At 48.6% G+C, this 25,951-nt stretch overlaps 1 protein-coding gene across 3 annotated transcripts in view; it reads right to left on the reverse strand.

Moving 5' to 3' along the window:
- The window catches only part of SOBP (sine oculis binding protein homolog), a 95,184-nt gene that overhangs the window by 10,315 nt on the left and 58,918 nt on the right, over nt 1-25,951 (reverse strand). For all 3 annotated transcript variants that reach the window (XM_072036134.1, XM_038176184.2, XM_072036135.1), the window contains one exon: nt 4,108-6,062. In XM_072036134.1, coding sequence (XP_071892235.1) covers nt 4,110-6,062 — 1,953 coding nt within the window. In that variant the 3' untranslated portion in view covers nt 4,108-4,109. The remainder of the gene's footprint in view (nt 1-4,107; nt 6,063-25,951) is intronic.

The raw sequence follows: 25,951 nt of genomic DNA on the forward strand, positions 1-25,951 counted from the left end.
TCTCTCCTTTCCCCCGTAGAATAAATGGAAAAATTCTGTAGGCTTCTAAGATGCCAGGTGAAGGAAAACTTCTGAACCAGAAGAGTAGGTGTTAAGCGTATGAGTCCGATTACTCTGTTGATTTTAATTAGTTTAGCATCAGCGGAACTACATCCAGTTAAAATTAGCTAAGGCTCTGGCCCATAGTGGTGTGTCAACAAAGATGACTGGCACAAAAATGTGTGTAAATATATAAAATCTGTTTTCAAGCATACCTTTAGGGTCAAATTCTGTTCTGGTCAGCAACGAGGGCAGGGTGTGATGCTGGTAGATAGATGCTACAGTGACTGGGGAGCTATAAAAACTCTTAAGGCAGAAAGGGAGGTTAATAGCTATGGCCCTTGCCTCAGGAATCCTGACCAGAGCAGGAAATCTTGTGCTGGACCATTATGGGTAGGGGAGTTCACAGTGGGATATATATTATTTCTGCCCTAAACTGGAGCATTCTGCTCGTTGTACATTTTTACGACTACAATGTATGGACTAGACAGCTGGAAGTTTGGGCCTATAACTCAGCAGATGCTGACCCCAGGACATATGGGTTGGCTCGGTAGGTGGCCATGCTCCTACTATTTCTATTACTTTTGGGAGAAATTGTGCTTACACAAGCAGGAAAATTCCTTCCTTTCCTCACCCCTCTGCCCCCAACACAGGACTAGTCAATACACACACACACACAGAGAAGCTAGTTTTGAGTTTAGCCTGTGCCATTTAATTTTCCATTTTACCATAACTATTATGTTAAAGCCGAGCAGTCCTTAGCATTTTCAGCTATTTGCTTAAGAATCACAGAATCACAGAATCACAGAATTTCTATGTTGGAAGAGACCTCAAGATCATCGAGTCCAAAAGAAACCTTGCCCTCCACCAAAACTATGGGGTTAAAACTGATCCTGCCTGGACACAGAGCACATGGGTAGGCGACACGAACACTAATTTGAGAAACCCTTGGTGCACAAATTTGAAAAAACTGCACCCAACAGATCAGCCTTCCTTGCTTCATTGCTTTATCATAGTAGGACTTTGGCACCGGGACATCTTTTGCTGGTTCTTTGAATTGCATCAAACTACAACAGCTTGACAGTCCACATCCTGATGGAGAGACTAAACTTTAACATCGAGGATTATGTTGCTGATTAGCACTTCCAATAATCAAGTAATTGGTACATTAAATAATCTGGAGTTTGGCGACTCGCCCAAAAGGGTCATGCTTGCATTGATTCCTTTTTAGAGAGTCCATGTTGCCATTACACGAATTCAATCTGTCTGTCCAGAACTCTAGCGTAAAAATATTTGGCTAATTTCCTTCATTTCATACAATTTGACAGGAAATAAAATCCAGGAAAAGCTGCGCATTATGGCAATGTGTTCAGACTTTCCAGCTGGGGGATGGGGAGCGGGAGAGAAGAAAACTCTCCGGACATTTTCTTCTCCCGGCTCAGCACGGCCAGTGCAAAGCACAACTCCAGGGCCCCGAGTCAGCACAACGAGTAGCGCAGAGCCTACCCTCTGTGTGTTTTATTAGCATTTCTGTCAGGTTGGGGGCCTGGTGAGGGATGTTGCCCGCAGCTGTATCGCTGACGGACACCTAGGCTGGGCCTTGGCTCTCTCAGCTTCCAGTGTCTATGGGGGCATGGAGGTCTGTGCCAGCAGCCCTCGGTTTCCTTCACAGCAGAGAGGAACAGGCGCTCCTAGGGCACAATTCATCTCGGCTGTCTCTGTTGTCGACTCAGGATGAGCTCAGCTGTCTCTGAAGTGCCTGCTTCTCTAGGCTGGTTTTAAAGGGGGTTCAGACAATTAGCTCAGCTGCGCCTTCCTTACCGATGTCTGTATGGGGTCAGATGGATCTTGCCTGGCAAACTGAGGAGTCTCCTGTAAGACGATCCTTACACCGAGACAAAGGAATATGTAAAAGTCAGTGAATGGGAAAATGGTTATTCCTGAGGATAACCAAAGTGGCAGTTATTGACATTTAGAGACTACAGCGAGCCGAGGACAATAACCTCGGTGATAAAGCATCCCTCTTGTCTTTTCATTGCAGTCTGTTCAGTTTACCCACTCTCTCTGTCAAACGCCATCCCCGATGTCATGTATAATTGTGTCAACAGGCAAAAAAACACAACTCAGTGAAGCCAGAGCTCGCTCTCGGTTTAAAGACTCTGGCTCTGGATGACGATAAAGCCCTCCCGGGACCAGGACCTCAGCGAGATGGCATTACTGCAGCCTGGGTGGTCCAGGCAAGCAGCGGGCACATGGCAGGCAGTGCACGCTAAGAAGCAGCCGGCCTCAACTACAGAGGCAGCACGCAAATGTGCAAGCCTGTTAGCATCAGCTTGAAAAAAAACACAGCTACAGGGAACCCGAGCAAGGCAAAGGACGTGTTAACCGTGGCTGTCCTAAAATTAAATAAAAGGGATGCAGGCAAGCAGTGGGCTTCTCACCAGATCAGATCACTACCCCTAGGTAAAAGCGCACGTACGTTTACGCAGAGACAATTTTTCAAGCTCCAAAGGTGGCACGCTGGGGTTTGCAGAAAAGGTCTTGCTGCTGAAATAGCCAAATACTCGAATAGACGGGCATATAGTCCATCTGTACCTGGAGGGGCTTAGGAAAATCCCTACCATCAGCACCTAAGCGAATGTAAAGGCCTTAAATATTCATTCGACGTCTGAGTTATTGTATATGTTGGTTATTAGTCCAAGAAAGTTACAGACATCCTCTGTTCTTACAAACGTGTCTTTTAAATGTGTCAGCACATGCCTGCAGCAAAGAATAATGGTTCTGTTCCACCGAAGAAAGTAAATAAATGCTGCGCCTGATCAAAGGGGCAACGTTTCCGGCACTGCAGCCAGCATAGGGAACGCGACGGTAACAAATAAAAAGGGAGCCCCGGCTACACTGCAGTACCTTTGATGCTGCAATTAGTCTGCGCCGATGGAGCGGGGAGATACTGCAGCATCCCAGCTCCCACCGCACGCACAGCCTACGGCTGGAGGCGCCACGCTGCTCACGGCAGCGTTCACATTGCACTGCTGCAGCCGCTGTTTGTGCTACCAGGGACAGGGATCGGCTGGAGGCTACAGAATATTGCACGGATTGTAATGAAATCTGGCGCCTCACCAAGCCACATCCGGCCCAACGTCAGTATTTTGCTGCCGAACAGATTTCTTGCAACACCCACCATTTTCCCTTTCCCTGAAAGAAGCTCTCCGTGCTTGTGAATTGAAACAAACGCAGCCACATTTGTTTCTTGCTCACAGGTCTGAAGCAACAGACACGTGCTGAACTCACAAGTTTATGAAGGCGCTGGTGTAGCAGGGGGACTCAGCGGGCTGGAAATGAGGGTCTGCCTCTGGGGCATCGCCCTTGGTTAAGCCACACATGTTGGTGGATTTGTCCCCCTCCAAGGGGCTGAGGGAAACCTCAACTGCTTTTCTAAAGGGGCAGGCTTGCCGAAGACAAGCACCTCAGGTAAGGGAGCAGAGCCACACGGGGCAGGTCTGGCAGCAGGCAGCCCTGAAGCTCTGACACCGAAAGCAGGGAAGCTCGGGGAAGGGGACTCGCCCCCGGAGAGAGAACAGCCCGGCTGGAAGCCAGGGCATGGTCTGGAGGCAGACCAAAGCGAGATGGTTGGCGATGACCATTTGGTAAGTCAACTGGATCCGAGCTAGCGCTAAGCAGCTGGGGCATCCTGCTCTACGCCGCGCCGCAGGGCAATTTCAATCATCATCATGAAGGCTTGAGCTGCTGCGCAACTCAGCTGGAATAAGTCAGCAGATTAATGGCCCGGACCTAAGCCATAGCCTAGGCAGAAAACCACCGCCTTTGATGCACGCCACACACAGCCAGCAGCGCCACAAAACGTCCTGTGAGCAGCAACGCGAGGAGGCTGCTGATGGATGGAGCACTACAAATGCACAAAGAACAGGATCAAAGCATAAATACCACGGGTTTTCTGAGTGCTGATGAACCTGTATCTTTCACAAAGGCCACATCCGCATGGGCTCGGCCTCCAACCTGGAAACACCCATTGTACTCACACAGCAGGCGGCAGCGGGTCACACAAACCTTTACTTATTCTGATTTCGAATTCGGAGGCACCTCCTTTTCAGCGGTGGCTCCAGCTCCTCTGGCCCTGTGCTGAGAAGTGGCGCTGACATAATGCACGGCGCGATGGCAGTCTTTTCTGCTGGTTTTGGCACAGGCTGGATCACGCAGCCTGCCTTGGGCAGCATCCGCAAAGCGTACGCGTGGTCCTCGTCCGCCGGGTTGTTGAGGTTCGGGTCCTGCTTGTCTCCCCCGGCCAGGGGCTCCTCCCCGCTCTTCTTGCCGGCGTCCCCATCAAGGTGGCAGTTCGAGGCGCAGTTGTTCTCCTTCACCGACTCCAGCTCGCTCACCGCCAGCTCCTCCGGGGGCTGGCTTTTTTTGGGCTCCGGGGGCGGCTCCGTGTTCTTGGAGCCCTCGGTGCTCTTGGTGCCGTTGACGATGACGTTGCACACCGCCGCTCCGGCTTCCAGGCCCGGCGTGCCGGAGGCCAAGGGGCCGGGGCAGCAGTGAGCCGCCTCGCCGCACGGCAGCGGTTTGGAGTCCACCGGGCTGCAGTTGTCCCTGCAGTCGCTGCAGTTCCTTTTGTCCGAGCCCCCGAAAGCCAGGTTGACGACGCTGCTGGGCTCGCGCTCGGCTTTCACCTGGGCGTGCAAAGCCCGGTGGATCACGTTGTGCAGCCGCGAGCGGTGGCCGACCGTCAGGTCTATCACACCGTCCTGCGGGCCCTGCAGCACGCTGGGGAAACCGAATTTACTGTTCACGGGGCTACTCGGTCTGACCGTCAAGTCAACGACTTCGTTTTTACCGTGCTCCTGCAGCACTTGGGCTTGGTTTAGGGACTGGCCCGAGCAGCTCGGCGAGGAGTCGGAGGATTTGGACGATCCTTGCTTCGACTCGCGGGGGGACGAGGAGCTGTTGGCTGGCTTCGCCCCCGGCGTCTCGCTGGAGGTGCTGGGGATGAAGCTCTCGCCGTTGCTGGAGAAACCATTGGGGGGTTTGGAGTCGTTGATGTGAGGGATGGGGATGGGGATGGGGATGGGGACGGGCAACGGGACGATGACGGGGTATGGCACTAGTAGAGTCGGGGGTGGCACCAGCGGGGCGAGGGATGGCAGCCCGAAGTTCATCATCTGCGGCATGGGCATGGGACCATTTGGCATCATGCTGACGGGGGGAAAGGGGAGGCTGGGCAGGGGAGCTCCAGGAGGAGGGGGCGGCAGCAAGCCCGGCGGGTTCCCGGGCATGGTGGGGGTTGTAGGGGGGTGGATGTGAGGGGAGAGCATCGGCCTGTGCATGGGGCTGGAGGTGGGCCCCATATTTCGGGGCCCGCCCGGCGGTGGACCGATGCCCGGGATCATGGGATTCGACAGAGGGCTGTTGGGATTTGAGGCGTGGTGAGGCGGCCCGCGGATGAAGGGCGGCCGGATTTGCTGCATGATCTGCTGCTCCATGAATATGGGCAGAGGGACCGGCCCACGGTTTGTCATCACCATGGGAGGGCTGCGAGGCGGGACACCGATGGGAGGCACAATGCTAGCAGGGGGCTGGACAGAGACCGGGGGAAGGTTTGGGTTCTCGCTGATGGGAATAGGTTTGGGAACTGGCGTGGGGATTTTAGTGACAGAGCAGTTGGCAGTGTCAGACGGAGAGGCAGTGGTAGACGCTGATGGTCCAGGACCTTGAATTTGGCCAGCTGCAGACGCCGGGGATGGGGCTTTTCTCCGAGCATCTGCTAGCGGTATATTCCAAGAATCTGGAGTCAGCAGCTGTACCCCAGTGCCTTCTGCTTTATTTTCGACTGGAGGATGTAATGTACTGCACAGTCCAGCTGGAAGGTTGGCCTGTGTCTCTTTGTAGAAAATGTCCATTTTGTACTGATTGAGACATTTTGCACTGCAGAACTGAAGCCTTCTTTCCCCGTCCCCAAAATCCAGATACTCTTTTGTGTGTCTTATGTGCTTACACCAGTCACATACCTACAACACAGTAATAAAATCAGATCAGGCAAGAAAAGCAATCTTCTCTTCATAGTGTTATTTTTAAAGTCATTTTTTCAGTTGTTTTCTAACGACATTGTTTTTCTAGCAGAAAAATAATAGTTACATTTCCGAAAACTATTTTTTTTCTTCCCAAAAAATATTGGGGAATTGAATGCTACCATGGTCTCAATCCTACCATATACAGTTCATTATATATATTATAGCTATACCACAGAGGAGACGCCTCAGCTGGCATAAACTGTTATAGCATACATATGTATGTACACAAAATCCATCTGAATATGGCTGTGATTGCTCCTCGGGGGTAATCTAAGCACACCTTTACCTGCTCTGATGCAATATTACACGGTGAGTGCGATAACTGGGAAAGGGCTCTGAAAGTTGCTGGAAATGAAAGCAAATCATTTCTGCACACTCTGATATTTTGTATTGTGTTGTACTGTATTAACAGAATTAAACAGCGACTTGGAAAAGGTGCAGAGTTTTAAAATGGCATCACTAAGCAGAAGTATCAGTCACCCGTTCATTTCTTGCCCGTTATTCCAAGAGTAACTTGGAAACAGGCAGGAAATTTGTGTAAGGTTCAAATAACCCCAATTTGTGATGTTTCGGCAAGCTGGAATTATTTTCGGAGCTGTTTGCCCACTTTTGTATACCAGGCACTTTGAGTAAAACTTCCTGGCAAGCAAGGGCCTATTTAGCAACTTTTCAAATACTACAGCAAAAAGTTTGCATTGCGGGCTTTATTTTTTATTTTTTCATGTTTCTCTCCTTTCCATTTAATCCTTTTCTGTATCACTATTGGTGTGGTAAAGGCACAGCCAATTTTTTATTTTATTTTATTTTATTTTTTAAAGTAAGGCTGCAGAACTAATTAAGCCGTGAAAGGTTTTCCCAGTTGTAAACCACTAGACACCAAAGTTCAAAAAATAGTCATTCTAGGCTTCAGAATCCATTACTTCAGAGAAATTATTGTGATTTCATTAACACATTAATTTTGCAACACCAACAGCTCTCACAGATGGTGAAGACATGATCTACAATTCAAATATGACTCTTGTTTGCACAAATGCCTTTCCTTCATATGGCATTTTAAACAAGAATTAATATGAGTAATCTTGCCATAGCTATAAACAGATAAACAGATGTCAGATTTTTCAGTGCCTTACTTTTTTGACAGAATTTTACGCACACACACAGAAAACCATTTTTGTCATTTACATTAGCTCTCAAAATACTCCACTGACAGAGATTTGTGGTGCTCTCTATCAGCACACTGAGCCCATGACCATGTCAGAATACATCACGGTATTGTTTGCTCTGCCTTTTCCAAACAGCCAAGATTAGCTTGTGTTGAAATGACTATCTTTTGTAGGAAAAAAAAAAAAAAAAAAAAAGGAATACGATTGTGAAAAGACTGCATTAAAAGGATAATTAATTTTAATAATGATCGGCCATATAAACAATTCAAAACAACATATGTCGGGCATCTGATTACCCATCTCATTTAACTCTCAGCTTTCCTTTAATATAAACAGTGGTGACATTTTTGAGTTTTCAGCAATATATCTTTAATATATATGTACGCACGCACGCACGCACACCCCCCGACAGGCTATTAGACTGCTGATTTTGCCTGCGCAACCTTTGGGTTACCCGGTGTGGTGGCTGCTCCATACAACGTAGCCTGCTAAAAGTCTGCCCAGGTTTTACGGGGGTTTTGCGAGGCGCCAGCTCTCCCTCGGCTCCCGCAGCAGGGATCAGCGCTGGCACAGCCAGCACGGGGGCTTTGCAACCCCTCGCCGCAAAGACGTGGCCGTGGGCACTGAACCATCCCGGGTATTTGGCAGGGCGACGGATTTTGCCACCCGCCCGGCAAATCAACACCGCCCCATCCCTGGATGAGCTGATGGAAACACCTTATAATTGACCTCCTGAAATTTTCTGGCTTGCCACAGCCTTCCCAAGCAGACAAAAGGGGAATTTGTGAGTCTATGCCGTGAATTAATAAGGTGCCGTTCATCTCAGTAACGCTGCTGGATTTACCTTAACAGAAATTTTTGCTCCAAAGCTCACTACTGCAGTAACAAAACATTATCTATTTTGCATGTACGGTATTGGGATGTAAACTACTGCACTGCTTCTACAGGGCAGGCTCTTACTGCACGGGATGAGTAAAAAAGCAGGGGGTCTCCATGGGCAGGCTGTGTCAGGATGGAGCCCACCCCAGCCCAGCACCCATCAGAGCAGTGCCTGTTTGCAGGGGAGACACCAAGAGAGCGGTCCTGAAGGTGGGGGCAGTCATGGCATGGCGAGGCCAAGGCTTGCCCTTCCATTCAGGCAAAGGAAGCAAACCTGCTCTGAACTTGTATGCCCGGTGCTAAAGAAGCACCAATAAATAGGAAAGAGTAGAAACAGCCCTCATATCTTTCTAGGAAGAGCCCCTCGGTGACTTTAATTAAGCAGCCTGAAAGAAAAAAATAAAACAAAAGGAAAAGCAAAAAAAAAAATCACTTGTGGATTATTTTCTAATCATTTAATTTTATTAGTTATCAGTTGAAAAATTCACAGAAATACTTTCATGTTTTATTGCTGTATTGATTTGTTTATCTCAAGTGGGCTCCTATGTCACTGGAAGCTAAACAAATATTTTCTCTTCCTGGGTAAAATATTTCGAAATCCTGCTTAGAAATTCTCTACTGATTTCTCCTGTTTTCAATAATTCACTGCGGTACAAGAAGCCCTGAAGTCTGCCTGCCTCCCTCACATATTGATCACAGACCTTTCTGTATATTTTATCACTAGATAAAATTAATTAAAGCCACAGAAATTAAAGGCAGTAATTCTGGTCCTCTGCACATCCTGGCTGGGCCAAATATCATTATCTCATTGATTTTATGCAACATCCCAAAGTGTTGGGGTTAAAATTGGTGAGAAATGTCTATTTGCTGCATCTATGTGTTTCATTACTTTTGTGTCTAGTTATGTGAGCAATCAGTCTATGCAGATTACTTAAGATACGAGTATAAAATGTGCATGTCTCATGCAGGCAATAGGACACCTTAGGATACCACACTAAAACACAGAAAAACAGTCCCTGCCACGAGGAGGAAATTACTGGAGGAGAAAAAATGTCACTTAAGAATTAATGAATCAAGTCTGTCTTACAGGATTGATCATTTAAGATGAGGTCAATGAATTTATGATACAAATGGCTATATCACTAGAGGTAATAAAATGGAGTAATATCATTCATTTTACATCTAACTAATGACGTGCTCAGAGTAATTACAGGCTGCTTCTAAAAGCCTACACTGATTAGTTCAGATGTGATAGGTGAAACATATATATCCTTCAGTTCAATACAATAACATTTTATCTATAAAATACGCGGCAAATGTCTTATTTTTTAAGTACTTGCATTCCGTACCAAGCATCATTACTCTTCATAAGCAGCTCAGAGCCTCTCTGTTCATCTATTCCTTTTGCTTCCTTTTTCCTGCCTTACCTTTCCCCTTCACCGTGCAATAAGAGGGAACTGAGCTGGCGCAGATGGGCTGCAAATGCCACATAGGATTTGGCTCTGCTTCCACGTGGGAGCAGCTCCCCGGATGCCATAGGTTGGCCAGGAGAGTTGGTGCTGCGGGATCACGGCCATCAAGTCTGCCCCAGCACCCATGAAAGCGATGACCAGACCCCTCGTTATCGCAGTCAGCCAGCTTTGAGCTTAACGCCAGATCCTGCTCACACCACGGCCAGCTAGAGATGGCCACTGGCCTCTGTAGGAGCAGGCACAAGGCTGGGGCATTTCCGAAGGGACTGAGAAAATACGCGCTGCGATGACGAGTTTCAGCCATTTCCTAACAAAGGCAACGATTTTGTACGTTTCTACCCAAAAGGAGGTATGACCCTTAGCGCTGTGACTGACAAGGGACATAGGGCCGTGAAGCTGTCAGAGACGAAGTCTCCGGCCTTGCAAGGCGGTGCCAGACCCCCACAGCACCTCCATCTCCCTTGGCAAATACTCACAGCACTGCTCTGGGGCAAGCCCATGGCTCAAACCACAAGCGCCAAAGCACAAAAACTGAGTGACAGGAAGATCGGTAACGAGATAAGTGCCTATCTCACTCAGCCGTAACACAACAACCCTCAGGAAGATTGAATTCACCTCACTGGGGCATGTCCAGCGCTAAACAACAGAATGAACATTTCCTTCAGTACGTTTAATGTATTTATATTTTGGTGGCGGCTTGCCAGTGCGCTACTTATAAGCTCAATGACTTGATACCATTCATCCGCTTGCCTGCGAAACGCCCAGCAAACCTACACCGCGGGGCTGCTCGGAAGACACCGCATCAGCAGAAACACGACTCGCGCCCGATACGGGAACACCGAGGGATCCTGTGACGCTCACACTGCTCCAGCACAAAGAGGGGATGAAAGCCGTTCCCGTTGGCATCCGTATCTTTATTTTGTCAGAGACTTGGCCGTGAGGCGACCCCGCGGGCACAACATGGACGCCCTGTGGCGCTGCACGGGGCTGGGCCTAGGCCTTCAGGCGCGGGGTAATTAATGCTGTAAGCAGCTGTCACATGCGGGTGCAAAGTTCATCCATTAGTGCCATCCACCAACAGCCTCTGAATGATAATCTCATATCTGACGCTATTTCATTAAGAAATACGTGTGCTAAAACATATTTGCAGCACAGGCTGTCAGGTTTTTGACGCCTGCCAAAGGCTGGATGTGGCAGCAGTCTAGATAGTAGGAAATGGCTTGAAATGCTAGAGAGGTTTCTAGCAAATATCCACTTGGGATATCCACCAACACTCCCACACAACTCAGCCTCACTCCCCTGTGCCCAGATCACCCAGGCTGTGGCACGGACACCACAGTGCCTTGCCACCCAGTTTCAGCAGGGCAAGGTGGCGAAGCACCGCCAGCAGGACACTGGGGAAAATCTCAGTGTGTTTAAAAGAAAGAAAGCAGACCTGAATGTCCTGAAGCACCAAGTGCCTAACTGTCTTTAAAGGGTGAAGGAGTATAAAACCTCCCTCAGCTACCCTCACCAGCGCCCCCAGCTTGTTGGGCAATGTGGCTTCCTGCTGCCTCCCAGCCTTGCTCCCTTTCTCCACCACCAAAGCTTCTCTTCAGAGCAAGCCACCCAAAAGGCAATAGTCATCTCTAAGCAAATCCCTCCACAGATCCCACCCGTGGTGCTAAATCTTGTGCAGAGCTCCATCTCTGCAGCCTGTTGCATGACCAAGCATGGAGAGGAAGCTTTGGGCCAAGAGCCTTATTTTGAGCACTGATGCGATCAACACCTGTGCGCAGGGAGAAACTCTGGGTTGGACCAACTCCAGCAAACAGCAGCAGCCACCCAGAGGTCTGTCCCAACACTTCATCCCCACCCCATGCACCTCCTGGGGGCTGCCCCACGGAGATATTCCCTCAGAGGGAGGGCAGGAGGGCACCCTCAGCTGTGTTTGCCTCAGCTCCAAGGCGCCCGAGCTCCCTTTTAGCATTTTCTGACTCTGAAAGAAGATGAATATTAAGAAGCAGAAGCTAGGCACCCTGCTGTGCCGTCTGGGAAACCGAGCATGTGGAGATCTCCAGCAGGACACGGCCGCTCTGCTCAGATGTGCAGGGTCAGAGTGAGGAGGAGGAGGTGGGTGTGCTGCACCCAGAGACAACAGCAAAAGACAAACTCCTTCAAGAGGTTAGCAATAATCAGCACAGTGGAATTCAGATTCATAACTGAAAGGCTTTTTTTTTTTCTTTTCATAATGCTGTTGTGCTTTTTTTTATTTTTTTTTCACAGGGCTTCCTCAGGAGGGCTTCCTCCTGAGAAAAACATAGTGTCTGGGGAGGGGACGCAGAGCTCAGCATGTCCAGCACCATGTGCTGGCCCACAGGAAGGGCCGCAGACTGCACCAAGAGGCAGGAGCAGCTCACAGCATCTACTTTCAAGACAGCTGTAACCAAAATTCATGCCTCAGCCACCATTACTGAGAATTAATGCTCTTTCGTCACCAACTCTCAAATAATAGGTGGCATCCAGCACGGTGGCTCTAAGCAGTTATCCAGGCTCGATCACCATTTGCAGCGTGCTTATTGCACAGCATTCGGCATGTTTATTGTGTCGGGGTTTTGCTGCCCAAGATGCCTCATGATAATTTTTCATTACAATTGTTCCACTTGAATGGAATGATTATTATAAAAAAATAAATAAAAAAAAAAAGTCATTCCAGCTGAAACCTGCTGCGAAGGAACCCTGAGGCAGGCTCTAACTGTGAATGTGGTTATAATACAGCTCGTAGCAATACTAGGTGTGAATGGAAACAGATTTTTACAATGTTTGTAGCTTTGTGCAAAAACAGTTTACAAAACAGAACACTGCAGTCGCCTGCAACTTAAAACCGTCCTGCAACAAATTTCAAGTTTTTTAAGCCTTTTCTGCTCGCTAGCTTTTCCTTTTGGTGATGTAACCCCTCTCAACTTTTCTACCTGAAATCCTTTACTGCAGCTTTTTGAGGAGCGAATATTGAATTTCTGTCATTTAAATGCAAGACCTACCCCGTCTCCATTTTTCACTCTAATTATGCAAAACTCTAAGCTACGTGAAGCATAAGGAGAAAATAGAGCTATTTGGTAATTAATGGCTAATGATAAACTGATTTCATCTTTGAATCATTGCGGTTGTCACCTGTGTTATTTAAAACACAGTCTTTTCACTTGCACTCCTTTGTTTTGAAGGGCTTTTTAGTGCTTCTGGCCAAAAGCAATGAGTCTAAGTTATGCTAATGCCCGGTGGAAATCCAGGTTGGTTCTCGTTTCATCAGAGTGGCTACATATTTGATTTTGCCTATAAACAGCTGAGCTCTGTGTTTCCAGCTTCAGTCTGAGGCTTTGAAACCGCAGGAAGAACTCTGGATCTGAAAGCAGTGGTGAAGCCCACAGCCTGGTGGGCAAAACTTCAGGGAAAATGGATGTAGTGTGAAGGGGGATTTGCCAAGAGGGAAGTTCTTCTCCCCAGAAGCCTTCCTGTCTGAAATAACACAGAATGGGACAAGAATAGTGTTTAAAGCTTAAAATCTGTAATGCGGGGTTTTTACACACATGCTATAGAGGAGCTGATTGCAGGGCACATCCACACTGCTGTTTCACTACTGATGGCTATGGCCATCACGCCAGCAGTGCCATAAGCCCTGAATGCAATTAATAGGCTGCAGAAGATGAAAGAAGGGAAAGAAGGTGATTTTCCTTTTCTGTGGTCCTTGAGCTGCTCATGCCACGGCGAGAGCTTTGCTTCTTCCTAAAGGTGACAGGAAAGCGCCTCCTCAAACTGCTGCAAAGAGCCCTGCAAAGCAGGAGCAGTGAGAAGTGCTGTGAACACCTTGAGGAGAGGACAAGGACTGTCGGCGCTGAATGCTCAGGAAACCAAAAGAAAGAAAACAAAGCCAGTGGCTGGAAAAAACACTTTAGGGGCCTGTAAGTGCTCCTTCACAGTGTCTCATGCCTGCCACCTCTTTGGGGCAGCAGGGGAAGGTTGCAGTAGGACATCCCCATCTCCCTCTCTCTCAGAGAGTGGAAATGCCTTTCCTCTACAGCCCTGGAGCCCCACGCTCCCACCCAGGGGCTGCAGGACACAGCCGAACACCACTGCAGGTTTTTTTCTGCAGGGCAGATGTCAGCCAGCAAAAAAGAAGGAAATAATGGAGCCTGCACGCTTTCCAGCACTCCCTGCAAGAAGCAACCAGCAACCACAGAAAGGAAGGGCAACTGCGAGCCACGAACACTGCAAATGCTTCCAGCAAATTGCTTTGAGAACCACAGGTGCTGTTAAGCACAGGAAACTTGAAGGCAAAAGAGGAGAGGGGCGCTTTGCTAACCTTGTGTCTCCCTTAGAAAATGACCAAAATCTTCACTCTTAACAACCTCCCGCTACCACGTCTGCAGACATCTTCAGAAGCCAGATGAAGATTTATATTTTCTAATTAATTCACTTTCTTATTCAGTGCCCGAATAAACATGTTCACCCTATTTTTCTGAACAAAACTTTATTCTGGTCATATAGCAAAGTAACATTGTGAGACGGAAAACAACCCATGTGGCTCATCTGTCTAGAATTTATACCTAGTAATATCTTATATGTATTTTTTCTCCAATATATTTTCCTTTTAATATTCAAGAGAATATAAAAATAACAATAAAACCCCCTCCATTATGCTTCCAGTGGCTCATAAGATGGTTGACAGGACTATAAATGTAATAATGAGGAGGTTTGAGGGGCAGGTTAATGTTTTTTGCTAACACATGATGCTTTCGCCTAAGGCGTTGCTGGAGGCCAGTACCACTTCACCTGGACTGAAATCACCACTGAACGCCCATTAAATCACTCAGACTTAAATGTAACACTACTGGGCCCAGAAAATATTACTGTAATCCAGATTTGAAATATCATTAGTCTGAGGAATAGCAAGTAGGAATGCAATCTGAAACCTCGAGAAGTCTTTATTTACCTGTAATGAAGAGTTTTAGGTCTAATTCTTCCTCTCACCTCTGCCATTTCACTGTGCTGTAACCCTCACAGTGTTGTTTCTTCTGATTTATGCCTGGACAAGCAAGAGGCTTACAGGATAGAAGTCTCTGGGTGCTTTGCACTACATATATACCTTCAAATATATATATGTGGAGTATATATATATATTTTCCACCTGCCTATCTAGGTCAGGGATCTTCAGACTTTATTACACGGTAATCTTTGTCATGCAATAACATCTAGAGGCCAGGGCCACTTGCTCCATGTGCTATAAAATTTACATTACCACAGGGAGGGCTGCAGCAGAACTCTCACCACCTACCTGGGGCAGACCCCCTGCACACTTTTCCCCACCTTTCCCAACCATATAAAATCCTTGAGGGACTACATCAGCTGCCAACTTGGAAAAATAGTGTTAGGGAAAGATTGACTTGATTAGGGAAAGATTGACTTGAGTGTTAGTAAAAATGGATGAGAAAAAAAAGATCAAAACTTTCCAAGAGGAGCTTTGCCGGTCTACAAGGCTTTGAAGGGAGTCAAAACTGTTCCAGATTTGACTGCTTGTGATTCACGCATGGGGAATTACTGGTTGGTGATGGTACGCACCAGCCCGCACCCCAGCTTGAAGAGCAGCCTCCTCTCTGGAAACCACATCTGATTAGAGCAACCCTGGGCCAGATCCAAAACGCGCCTGGATCAAGGGAAAGTTTCTCACATCGGTTTCAGAGCGGGGCCGGGACGTGTCCCATCCATGCAGATTGGGCATGAAGAGTGGAACTCATTTTCCTGCTTCCCCTGCAGTCGGGGTCTGGAGAAGATGATGCCAAGCACGTGCAATCACTCTGCCTTGCACACAGATCCTGCATCCCTCCAGCTCCTCCTGCTCTGAAGCTCGGATCCTGGCTGAAACCCCGAGCCCACTGGTGCGGTCCCGGCTCCCCTTCCCCTTCTCTGAGCACGAAGTCACAGGCTCAGAGAGGCTCCCACTGAGAGACTGCTAGACTTGCTCCTATGCACTGCCACATGGAGCAGGTATGGCTGAAATTAGGGGCAGGGAAAAGAAAAGGTGGGGAAAGCAACAGCATGTATGTCCTCCAGACTGGGAGAGAGAGGAGAGGAGAGGAGAGGAGAGGAGAGGAGAGGAGAGGAGAGGAGAGGAGAGGAGAGGAGAGGAGAGGAGAGGAGAGGAGAGGAGAGGAGAGGAGAGGAGAGGAGAGGAGAGGAGAGGAGAGGAGAGGAGAGGAGAGGAGAGGAGAGGAGAGGAGAGGAGAGGAGAGGAGAGGAGAGGAGAGGAGAGGAGAGGAGAGGAGAGGAGAGGAGGGAAAGGAAAAAGAAAAGGAAAAAGAAAAAGAAAAAGAAAAAGAAAAAGAAAAAGAAAAAGAAAAAGAAAAAGAAAAAGAAAAAGAAAAAGAAAAAGAAAAAGAAAAAGAAAAAGAAAAAGAAAAAGAAAAAGAAAAAGAAAAAGAAAAAGAAAAAGAAAAAGAGATATAGAATGGTTTTTTACCATGACTATTATGGCCACTAGCTATCTTAAACCACTGTTTTCCAGGATTTTAGTCTTAAAACTAACAAACGAGGAGTTACGCAGGCCTGAAACTGCAGCCTAGAGCCGAACACACGGTGAAGTACTGTGTGTGAAAGCTTCCCAGCCCTCTTCCACTGATGCCCCTCGTGTTGCACCACAGCAGCCCCTCCAACAGAAAACAGAAAATCCCTGAGTAACTTTGCACAGGGGGAAGGGTAGGGAGTGAAATCATCTGGATGGCCCAATTTGAGGCATTGCCTTTGATCGCCCAGCTCTGGGGCAGGCTGTAGGCACGTAATGAGGAGCCTCTGAATTGGTCCCGGCAGGCTCTTTCTCTCCACTGATTACAGAACGGGCAAGTTAACAGGCTCGTGTGTTCTTTACCTTCACTCTGTATCTTTAGTCCTCCTCTTAAAATGAGGAGAAGGCTTCCCCTTACCTGGCTCGCCTACTCAGAGCATGAGGTGTTTGAAACGGGGATCAGGATTTCCTGCAAGTGCTTAGAGCATCACAGGGCGGCCCTTGAACCACCACCACCATGTGAACAAAGTGCAACACCATCACGAGGGGCTTTGCCCAAGCCCAGACTTTAGGATTTGGTCCTCTGCAGTGTGTGTGCACACCTGCACCCTCGCACACACCTTGCTATATGAAATGCTCATTGCAGGACACAACACACTAATGGGGGAAAGGAAGACAGAGTTTAGTGCAGAGTATTTACCAGTCGACGTGACTGGGAATATTGGCTGCTGTTCACATTCACCCTGCACATTTATCACCCTGCCATATAGGAAGGGAGAGGGCTGGGAGGTGGGGACATGCCAGTTAACCTCAGGCACTTGTCCAAGCATAACGAGAGAGCCGAGGTATGCACGAGGGCTGAAATTCCATTATAGGTTTTAAATAATTAAGCACGACATGTTTGGGAGCTCATTCCTTCCTATTCCTTTCTAAATAATTAATCTGTATTTACATCTATTGAACTTCATGAAGCTGTACACATAACAAATTTGCGTCAAGTTGCAGAAGGAAGATTTGCTTGTCTGACAGCACCACAAATGTTTCCTCTTCTATACAGCAGCTTCGGATACGTGGGATCAGTCATAATCCAATTCGGCTCGATGCTGCACATCACAGACACGCGTGCAAGGGGCTTTCTAGCAGTTATTCACAAGTAATCACAACACCAAGAGAAGCTGCAAATCCCCAGAGGACAAAATGTGCTTCTAACAAACGCCTTAGAATAGCAAGAAGTGATTTGAGTTAGAAAAGAGTAAAATATATATATATGTGTGTGTTGTTCCTCTTGAACATACCCATGACATTCAGGCTAATGGGACGTATGTTATTTCCCTCTGTGTACTTCAGGCCTTTGGCACAACGAGGCACCGAAAACGGGCTCCCGAAACCCCAGCTCTGCCCTGGGAGATGGCTCTGCAGCAACGGCATCAGGATTACACGCTTATCGCGCACGTGATTTCCAGCTCGTGTTGGCTCCTATTTATAAGTAAGCAGATAGATGTGCATTCACTTAGGCAATTCTAGCTGGCATTCCTGCAGACTCGGTCCGAAAGCACAACGGAGTTATTTCCGTCTCAAACAGAATTACGCCTAATAGAAATGCTGCTGGCCAAACAGTTCCTTCAATTATAATAAATGGAGCAAAGCTGCCTTCAGACTGAGATCTCAGTTACACCTGCACAGTTATTCTGGAAGTTAATTAGATTGCACAGGGGTAAATATGGACTTAATGTGCTCTTCAGAGGCCTCGTAATGGCAGAAGACGTATTAGGGATAGAGTCAAGAAACCGGCTTCGCTTTCAAATCCCTGGCGGTCTTTGCAACGAAGGGGGAAAAACCATCTGCACCTGGAGGTGAAGCAGCCCGGTGCTGGAAATCATCGCAGGAAAGCCAGTCGCCATTCTGCTCCGTGGCAATCCCACACCGGCACCTCGCAGGGTGCACTAAAACACTTCTCCCAGTGCTCTTGTTTTGTAGTTATTTAAAAAAAAAAAAAACAAAACACAACAAAACAGTAATGCATAAATCAAGGACAGCCACCGGGTCCCGTAATGATGACTCTCCCGTTTGCTCCCGAGCTCCAGTGTGGACAATTATATGGGAGCCTCATAGACAGGGTTCTGGGACTTCTATCAGAGGTGTTGGTTTAGAGATCAGTGCTTCTTAAAAATGCCTCTCCTCCCCACCCCCAGAATTCATGTTTTCACATAAATCCTGATTTTGGCATCCTCCTTTATTGTGGAGACATCTTCTGTGTGCTGGCTGGCTTATGCAAATCAACCAAATGTCCTATCAATTAGCCTGGAAATGCCGGGGATAATGAGCGGCGCGGTGTTAGAGGAAGGGCCCTACCCAGGCGGGGAGAGCAGGAGGGCACCGAGCCGCACAGCAAGACAGGACATGGTGCCTCCCGTCCCAAAAAGCAAGGCTGACTGACCAGGACTGAGAAAAGGAGATACCTACAGATCAAAATCTGTGGTAATTACGTGGGGGGAAGACAACGTGCCCCCAGCTGCTGAAATGCAAGCCTGCAGATCTCGGCTGTCTGGGCCAACACGTGCCACACCTCGCCTGCCTCCCCTCCCAGAGATGGAGGCAATACCTCGAGCCTCCTCCCCGCTGGATTTTACGAAGAAATGTTTCTGTGGGCTGCACGCACACAAAGGGCTGGTTTCTCTGCCCCTGGCTCAGGCGGTGCGGGCGGAGGGGCGTGAGGCGACCCGTCATAAATCAGCTGCCGGCTCACAAGCGCGCCGCTCGCTTTCGGTGCGTGCCTCATTGGCACCGCGCGCAGAATAATTACAGCTAGATTGAATTGGTGTGTGGGCACCTCAATTTGCAACATTACAATAATTAAATGACGCCGGGGTTCGGAAGGAGGGTATCTGAGAAATAAAGTGCTATCAGCACGGCTCGGCAGGGACGGCACTCTCACAGGTCCTGGCTTTGTCCTGCAGGCATCTGACCCCAGCTGGCAGTGGCATGGGCAAAAGGAGTGAGATGAGGGCAAATGAAGCAGGAGGAATTTATCATCACGATTCCATATCAGCCTCAGAAGGGCAAATATCTCCCTCGCACGAGCACGGGGCAGAGACAAAGAGAGCTGAGGGGACTTGGCTGGAGAAACGGGCCGAGATGCTGGCAGCGGGGCAGGTGAGAGGCAGCAGCCGTGCTCAGCGGTGCTGGCAGCAGCTGTTTCAATAACGTTTGAAACCCTCCTGCCCTCCTTTCCAGAGCTTCCACATGTAGATTCAAATCCCTGGACGTTCACAGGCAATTATTTTCTAATGATGCTAGAAGCGAAGCTTCCAGGCCGACGGCTTCAAAAAGGCTGCTGCCCAGCCGCGTTCTGCCGCTGACCTTTTCAAGACCTCGATAGCTACGAGACACCTAGGTAAGATAATTGGCCAAATTCAATGCTGGTGTAAGCCAGAGGTGACACAAGGCCCCGGCAAGCAGGAGAGAAGCTGCAGGAGCTAAGGAGCAAAGCTGATGGCTTCTGCACAGGCAAGCGAGCAGAGAGACAGCGCTTGCTCGTTTCACTCTGCAAAGCTGACTTGTTCAAATACAAATTTTAGTGACAGCAGCCCCGTGGCATCTATCACTGCTTGCACTTTGGCTAAAAATAGTCGTGCTGGCTGGGGAGCTTTTCGGATGCCACATCTGCAGGAGGTGTTTGCTACCCCCCCCTCTCCCTCCCCGTTGGGTTTTCCTCCCCCTCCTGGGGATGCCGCGCTCGGGGAGGCATCCAGCACCCGCACGGCGTCACAGCGACCTGAAGTCACTTCCCTGTCCTCACCACAAGCCCGTGCCCTTTTTTCCCTCTCTCCCTGGGTTTCTCTTCTCTTCCCTTTATGTGGGGGCCATGCAGCCAGCCAGGCCCTCCGGTTATCTCCCTTCTCTGCTGATCTGGGGCGACCTTTGGGCAGCGGGCACTCACCCAGGCCTCAGCTTTCAGCCCCGGTTTGTGGCTGGAGGAAAAAAATAAAAAAGAGACAAAAAGCTGGGCTGCTGGCCTGTGCAAACACATCAGCGATGTATCCCTCATTAAATGAGCTGGGCACGGTGGCTGAGGAGGATGACAGCGCAGCGCCCGGTGGCAATGCACCACGCAAACCCTCTGGGGAGAAAAAACATTTGCGCAGCTCAGCCTCCTGCAGTCGCTCGGAGAAGAACCGAAATGTGCACACGAGGAAGCTGGGGATGTTTTCCAGAGCCTGCACAAAGCCTGTCCCTGCAACAGCGGGCGGGCAGAGCCATCCAGCTGTGCGTGCACATCTGGGGCACTGCTGCCTGCTGCCTCCCAAATACCTGCTGGCTGAGCTGAGGCTTATTAACAGCAAGTGGAGAAGAGCCGACGAGAGAAGCCTTTACCTTTCCTCTGTCCTTAGCCCGTTAGCTCTCTAATATCTCAGCTTCAAGCAGCCCTCACCCCTTATGACTTGGTGGGATGGCAAGGCTTGGATGGAAAGGCATCCCAGGCTCAAACCAGAATTTGGCCCCCCTATTTAACAAGGGAAGCTGCTGCTGGAACAGGCACAGAGAGGGGCAGTGACTCCCCTGGGGGTTGGGAATCTACCCTGGTACATCATGGATCCATAGTGGAAAGAAAAAAACCAGAAACCTCTCAGGAAACGACAGTTTCCCCGTCTTGACATTAATTTCAGTGGCATGTGCAGCAACGCTCGTTCAGGACCGGGCACAGGTGGTCAATTATTTTTCTGCCTGTCTCGGAGAAGCGTGTTTATTCCTCATAATAAAAAGTATTAGTACAATGCAGAGTTTATTGCTCAATTAGGAACGTGACGTGCAAAGAGTTACAGCCTCTTGCAGGGAATACAAATAGCAAGGAATTGGTGCTGCCGAATGAAATACCACCCTCCTCCCCAGCAGACGCACAACCTAAACAACCTAAGAGCCAATTGACAGCTTTTTTAGGACCCGTATTTAACTACCCCGTGCAACAGAATATTGCACTGTGTATTAAAGCTCTGTAACATCATTGGGTTCCCTTCCCTGTTTAAAACATTTTTAATTGATCGTTCATGCACAGATCAAAAAAAAAAAAAAAAGAAAGAAAAATGAACCCAAGCACAGAATTTAATTTGGGTCCCGAGTATAAACAAAGCTGTGCATCGAGCAGAATTTGAGAACACTGTACGCACGCACGGTTTGATCACTTTGTGGGATCTACGCTGCCTGCTTCAGCTCCTGTGCGCTGCCTGCGCCGCCAAAGCGTTTTTAGACACCTCGAGGTAAAGCGGGGAGCCTGCTTTGCACCGTGATGTCGGGTAACAGCCCGTAATAAATGATCCTATCTGCAAACAGCGAGGGTGCTGCTGCTAGCTGCTCAGGGTACCACACAGCTTTAAATAATGGATAGCGCTTTGCACTTCTAACGTTTTAATCTCCAGCTCCAATTGCACGTACGGGTAATTAAATAACAGCAGCCTCGTTCCAGAGCTGGAGACACCTCAACCTAAAGTTAGCAGGCACCTAACCTGAAGCCTGCAGGAGAGTCCTCTGCTTGAACTGCATGGCTCTGTGTGCGAGCTCGGAGTTGTACAGATGCAGAAATACCCCGCTCAACTGGTGATTACAGCTGCTGAAAATGTCGGCGTCACGTGGAAAGTATTTATCTGGGTAATGGGCAGATGCAGGCACCTCCAGAGGTGCTGCAACCAATCCTAGATCTGTGACTGATTGCTCGGAGTAAATCACGCTCCGGAGGTGTTTGCCTTCTTCCATCTACTGTCAGCGGGACCTGAACAGAGAGCTCGGCCCCACTGTCAAACCCTGAGATGCTGCTACAGGTAGGGCCGTGAAGCACAGCGTGTCCTAAGCCAGAGGGTGCTGTGGGACTGGGAAGACACGGCTCACGGGTGGGAACCAGAGTGAAACACCCCCTGCCTCAGCTATCAGTGCACCTGGGAGCCGCGTCTGACCACCTGAATATCAGTGACACCCTGTGGGACACCTACAGCAAGGCCACCGTCCTAAAAAGGGATGTAGCCTCCAGCACGATGAAGGTTTCACCGCAGTCGCTGATACCAGCGCGGTGCCAGGCGTGCAGCAACGAAATGATCTGAATTCAGATCGCTACCAGCAAAACGGACCCCGTGTGCCAGCAACAGCTGTGCTCGAGGTACTGCCGTGTGTTAATCTGCATCTACACCCACCTGAAAGATCCCCAGCTCGAAATGAAAGCAGGAACAAGAACGCTTCGTGCAGGGAAGCAGACACCGCCTCTCGGAGAGAGCCACAGCAGCGCAGCGAAATCACGCTGTGCGAGACAACATCGATAAAAAACGCTGACAGATATCACCCCTGGTTTTACTTATGGAGCCATCACAGGCTCGCTTCCACGGCGTGTTTTTGGGCCCTTCAGTCGACTTGATCGCCAATTGCGAATCTGTCAGGCTTCATTATGCAGATGCGGAGCCTCTCCTGCCTTTCATTTGTTATGCATTAATAAGGGAGCGGCGGCGAGCGCAGCCCCTCGCCCGGGCGCAGCCTTTGTGCCACTACATAGTAAATTTTGTTCTTTTGAGAGCTCGCAAAAAAACCCCGGGCACAACAGCAACACGGCTTAGTTGCTAGGCTCGGGCTTGGAGCCTCTGCATAGGGATCAGCTCTGGAGTCTGCCCCGAGCCCCAGCACGCCGGGTGAATTATTCCTGGATGTGAGCTGACGCATTTTGCCTCTTCCTCCCACCCACGGCACCCCCGCCCAGCACCAAGAGGCAGATTTATTACGAATGCTGGTAGGGCTCTTTTCTTTTTTTTTTTTTCTCTCTCTCATTGACTAGATGTGACTCAAAAAGTTAATGGTAATTGCTCTCATCTTCATTTAGCGATGAGAGAGAGAGAGAGAGAAATGGGAGCAATTTGCAGATCTGAGAACAGGTCATTACAGGTGTGTTATATTAGTGTATTCATGAGCCCCCTGGGACAGCCATGCTGAGATATCCAATAACTTTCTTAATGTGTAATTACACACCATTGGACTATAATTGATTAATTGAAAAGAGAATGTAGGCAGATGCTAGGCCAAGGCTTCTGCTGCTCATTAAATGAGTGTGTCCTTGCTTCTTTTTAATAAGTTAAGTGAACTACTCAAAAGCAATTAAGTGCGAACTGAAATTCATTAAATTTTAAGTAATTATTGGTATTAACTTCTGTAATAAAATGCAGGATTTATATTTGGGGATTTTTTTCCCCCCATCCTGAATGCGACACAGCGAAGACATGTCACTGGCGTACCACAACACGTCACAGATGTGAAAATGACAGGAGGGACACTCCTTGCGGACAGGCTCTCCTCGGAGTGCCTTTGGGTAGCCGGGTGAAGCTGCTCTGCCCTGCTGGGGCATCGCTCCTGGAAGCCCTGCACGGTCCTAAGGGTTTCACAGATGCTCCCCCAACCCATACGGTATCTTCTCGGACCTTACAAACCCCATTCTCACTGAACCCCTGGCGATTGAGGCAGCAAGGCCCAGGACCAGGAGCTGGTTTTGGGGTTTTGGTGCTCCAGGTGTGCAGGGCTCCCAGGCTGCCCCATGGCATCTCCTGTGCGGAGCCGTCTGCCCCTTCCGCACACACCCCAAAAGGAAAATAATCCAGCTCCGGGGGGCGACTGTGGGAACTTTATGTCCAGTTTAGGTGGAAGGAAACGCGATGAATTTTATTTCACCGCACTTCCCTTCCTTTTGGAACAAGGCAAATCTTTATTCTTTAGCGTTCTATAAAAACTGTCTGAATTTTATTTAAATCGGCTCTGAATGCCAGTTCCATAAAGCAAGGCTCCGATTCACAACTTGTTTTCTTTCCAAGAGATACAAACCCGTGTTTTTTTTTTTTTCCAGTTTTATAGAGGTTTGGGTGGGGGGAGAGCTAACTTTTTTTTTTCAAGCATTTTTACCTTAAAATTTATTGCAATCATTATTAAAAAAAATACCCTACTAAAATGCATTTTCAGCTAACAGTTTCTTAACTTCTTAATTGTCTAAATTCCCAGCCAATAAAAAGATTGGTGTTCCTTTAAAATCATTTTTGAGAAAGCAGTTTTTCAATGAGAACATGCTTAATACGAAAATTATAACTTCAGTGAACACAGCAAATGAGGAAAGCAAGGAGTAAAGCGAAAAGTAAAAACAGAGCAATAAAACACAGCGTTGCAGCGAGGAGAAATTAAGGGTGGAGAAACGATTCTGAGGTCACCAATAATTGCACATTTATTAATAAAATATTTAGTGCTGGTTCTGGGAAGGAAGATGACAGAACTGGAGCCGTAATGGGGTTTTAATTATTTGCCTTTTTAACAAATGTGTGTTTCTTCTTCTTCTTTTTTTTTTTTTTTGAAATAATAATAATGCTAATGTCAAAAACTAGCAGGCTGCCTCCTGCTGAGGACGGACAAGCTCGTGCTCACCCAGTGCCAAGTGTCACATCCTTGTGTGACAATGCCACCTGGCTGGAAAATGTCCCAAGTGGGGACGTGCCTTGAAGGCTGGAGGTGTCCCCAGGGCCCTGTGAGCTGTGGGGCTGTGGGCAGAAAGCCCCAGTGTCCCAGCCTTGGATGAGGCTGAGGAGTTGAGGCCGAGGAGGTGCTCTCCCTCTCCCTCTGCTGGCTTGAACCTGAAAGCAGAAGGGAGAGCTACCCCAGGTGGGCTCTGCTCTTGCTCATCTCTCCGCTAGGGCAACAAAAAGGGGGGCAGGGGAAGCGAGGGGATAAGCGTGTGTCATTTTGTGTCTTTTACATGCCTCCAAACACCAGGACTATCTCCTAGCTCATCGCACGCTGGAGTCCCAAATTTATCCTCCCCGAGCAGAACTGCTAGGAGCACACTTTTTGATTTCAGAGAGAAAAAGGCCACGCTTTTACTGCAGCAAAACCACGGGTCGCGGCTGGGTGTGGGCCTGGAAATTATTATTTTTTCTTTTTTTCAGGGTGTTTATATTTTGTTTTGTTGTTCGCTTGCTTTACATCTAATCCCCGAGTGGTGGGTGGTGCTCGGCTCATCTCCATAAACAAATGATCTGGAAAGCAACCTGGCGTTTCATTTCCTTAACCCATCAGGCCCTCCTGCGCTCACCCAGCAGCGCGCCGCTCCGAAACCTTGACTCCATATTCTGGGCAGCCAGGAGGGGGGAAGGACGAGCCGCTGTTTTTTTTTTTTTTTTTCTTTCCCACTTTTGTTAAAAGGCACCCAAGCATGGCTCTTCCTACCCTGACTAACCTGGGTAGGTGCCAGATGGATTTTCCCTTTCTCTAGGCAATGGCTGAGGAATTTCAGCTGGCTGGGGCTGGGGCTGCGGTCTTTTCAGCGGCCTTTTCATCCTGGCCTGCCCTTTCTCCGCAGCTAATCCCATCTCTCTGCCCACATCCACTGCTCGCTGGCCTGCACTGCTCTTTTACAATCAGCTTCCAGAGGACGAAATTCTGCCTCTGCCGCGTGGAAGCGAAGAGATGGGCCTAAAAGGAAAGCTTCCAGCCTAACAGGAAAGCTTCCAGCCACTCGTGGAATAAGAAATTAAAATCCTGAAGCAGTGCCTAGGGCAGTAGGGTGGCTGGCTGGCCAGAACAGCATGCTGGCCCGGCTCTTTAAAAAGAAATTTTGTATTATGCAGTTCCCAGTATTTATCACGGGTAGCTAACCTTCAGAAAACGGGATCCTCAAAGCCGCTGAAAAGCTCACAGGGGAAATTTTATGTCCTCAATGACTGGAGCATCTCATCCGCTTTTGCTTTCCGTGCTCTACAACACCCAGCGTGACACAGG

Source organism: Anas platyrhynchos, chromosome 3 (assembly GCF_047663525.1).
Source record: "Anas platyrhynchos isolate ZD024472 breed Pekin duck chromosome 3, IASCAAS_PekinDuck_T2T, whole genome shotgun sequence".
Classification (NCBI taxonomy): domain Eukaryota; kingdom Metazoa; phylum Chordata; class Aves; order Anseriformes; family Anatidae; genus Anas; species Anas platyrhynchos.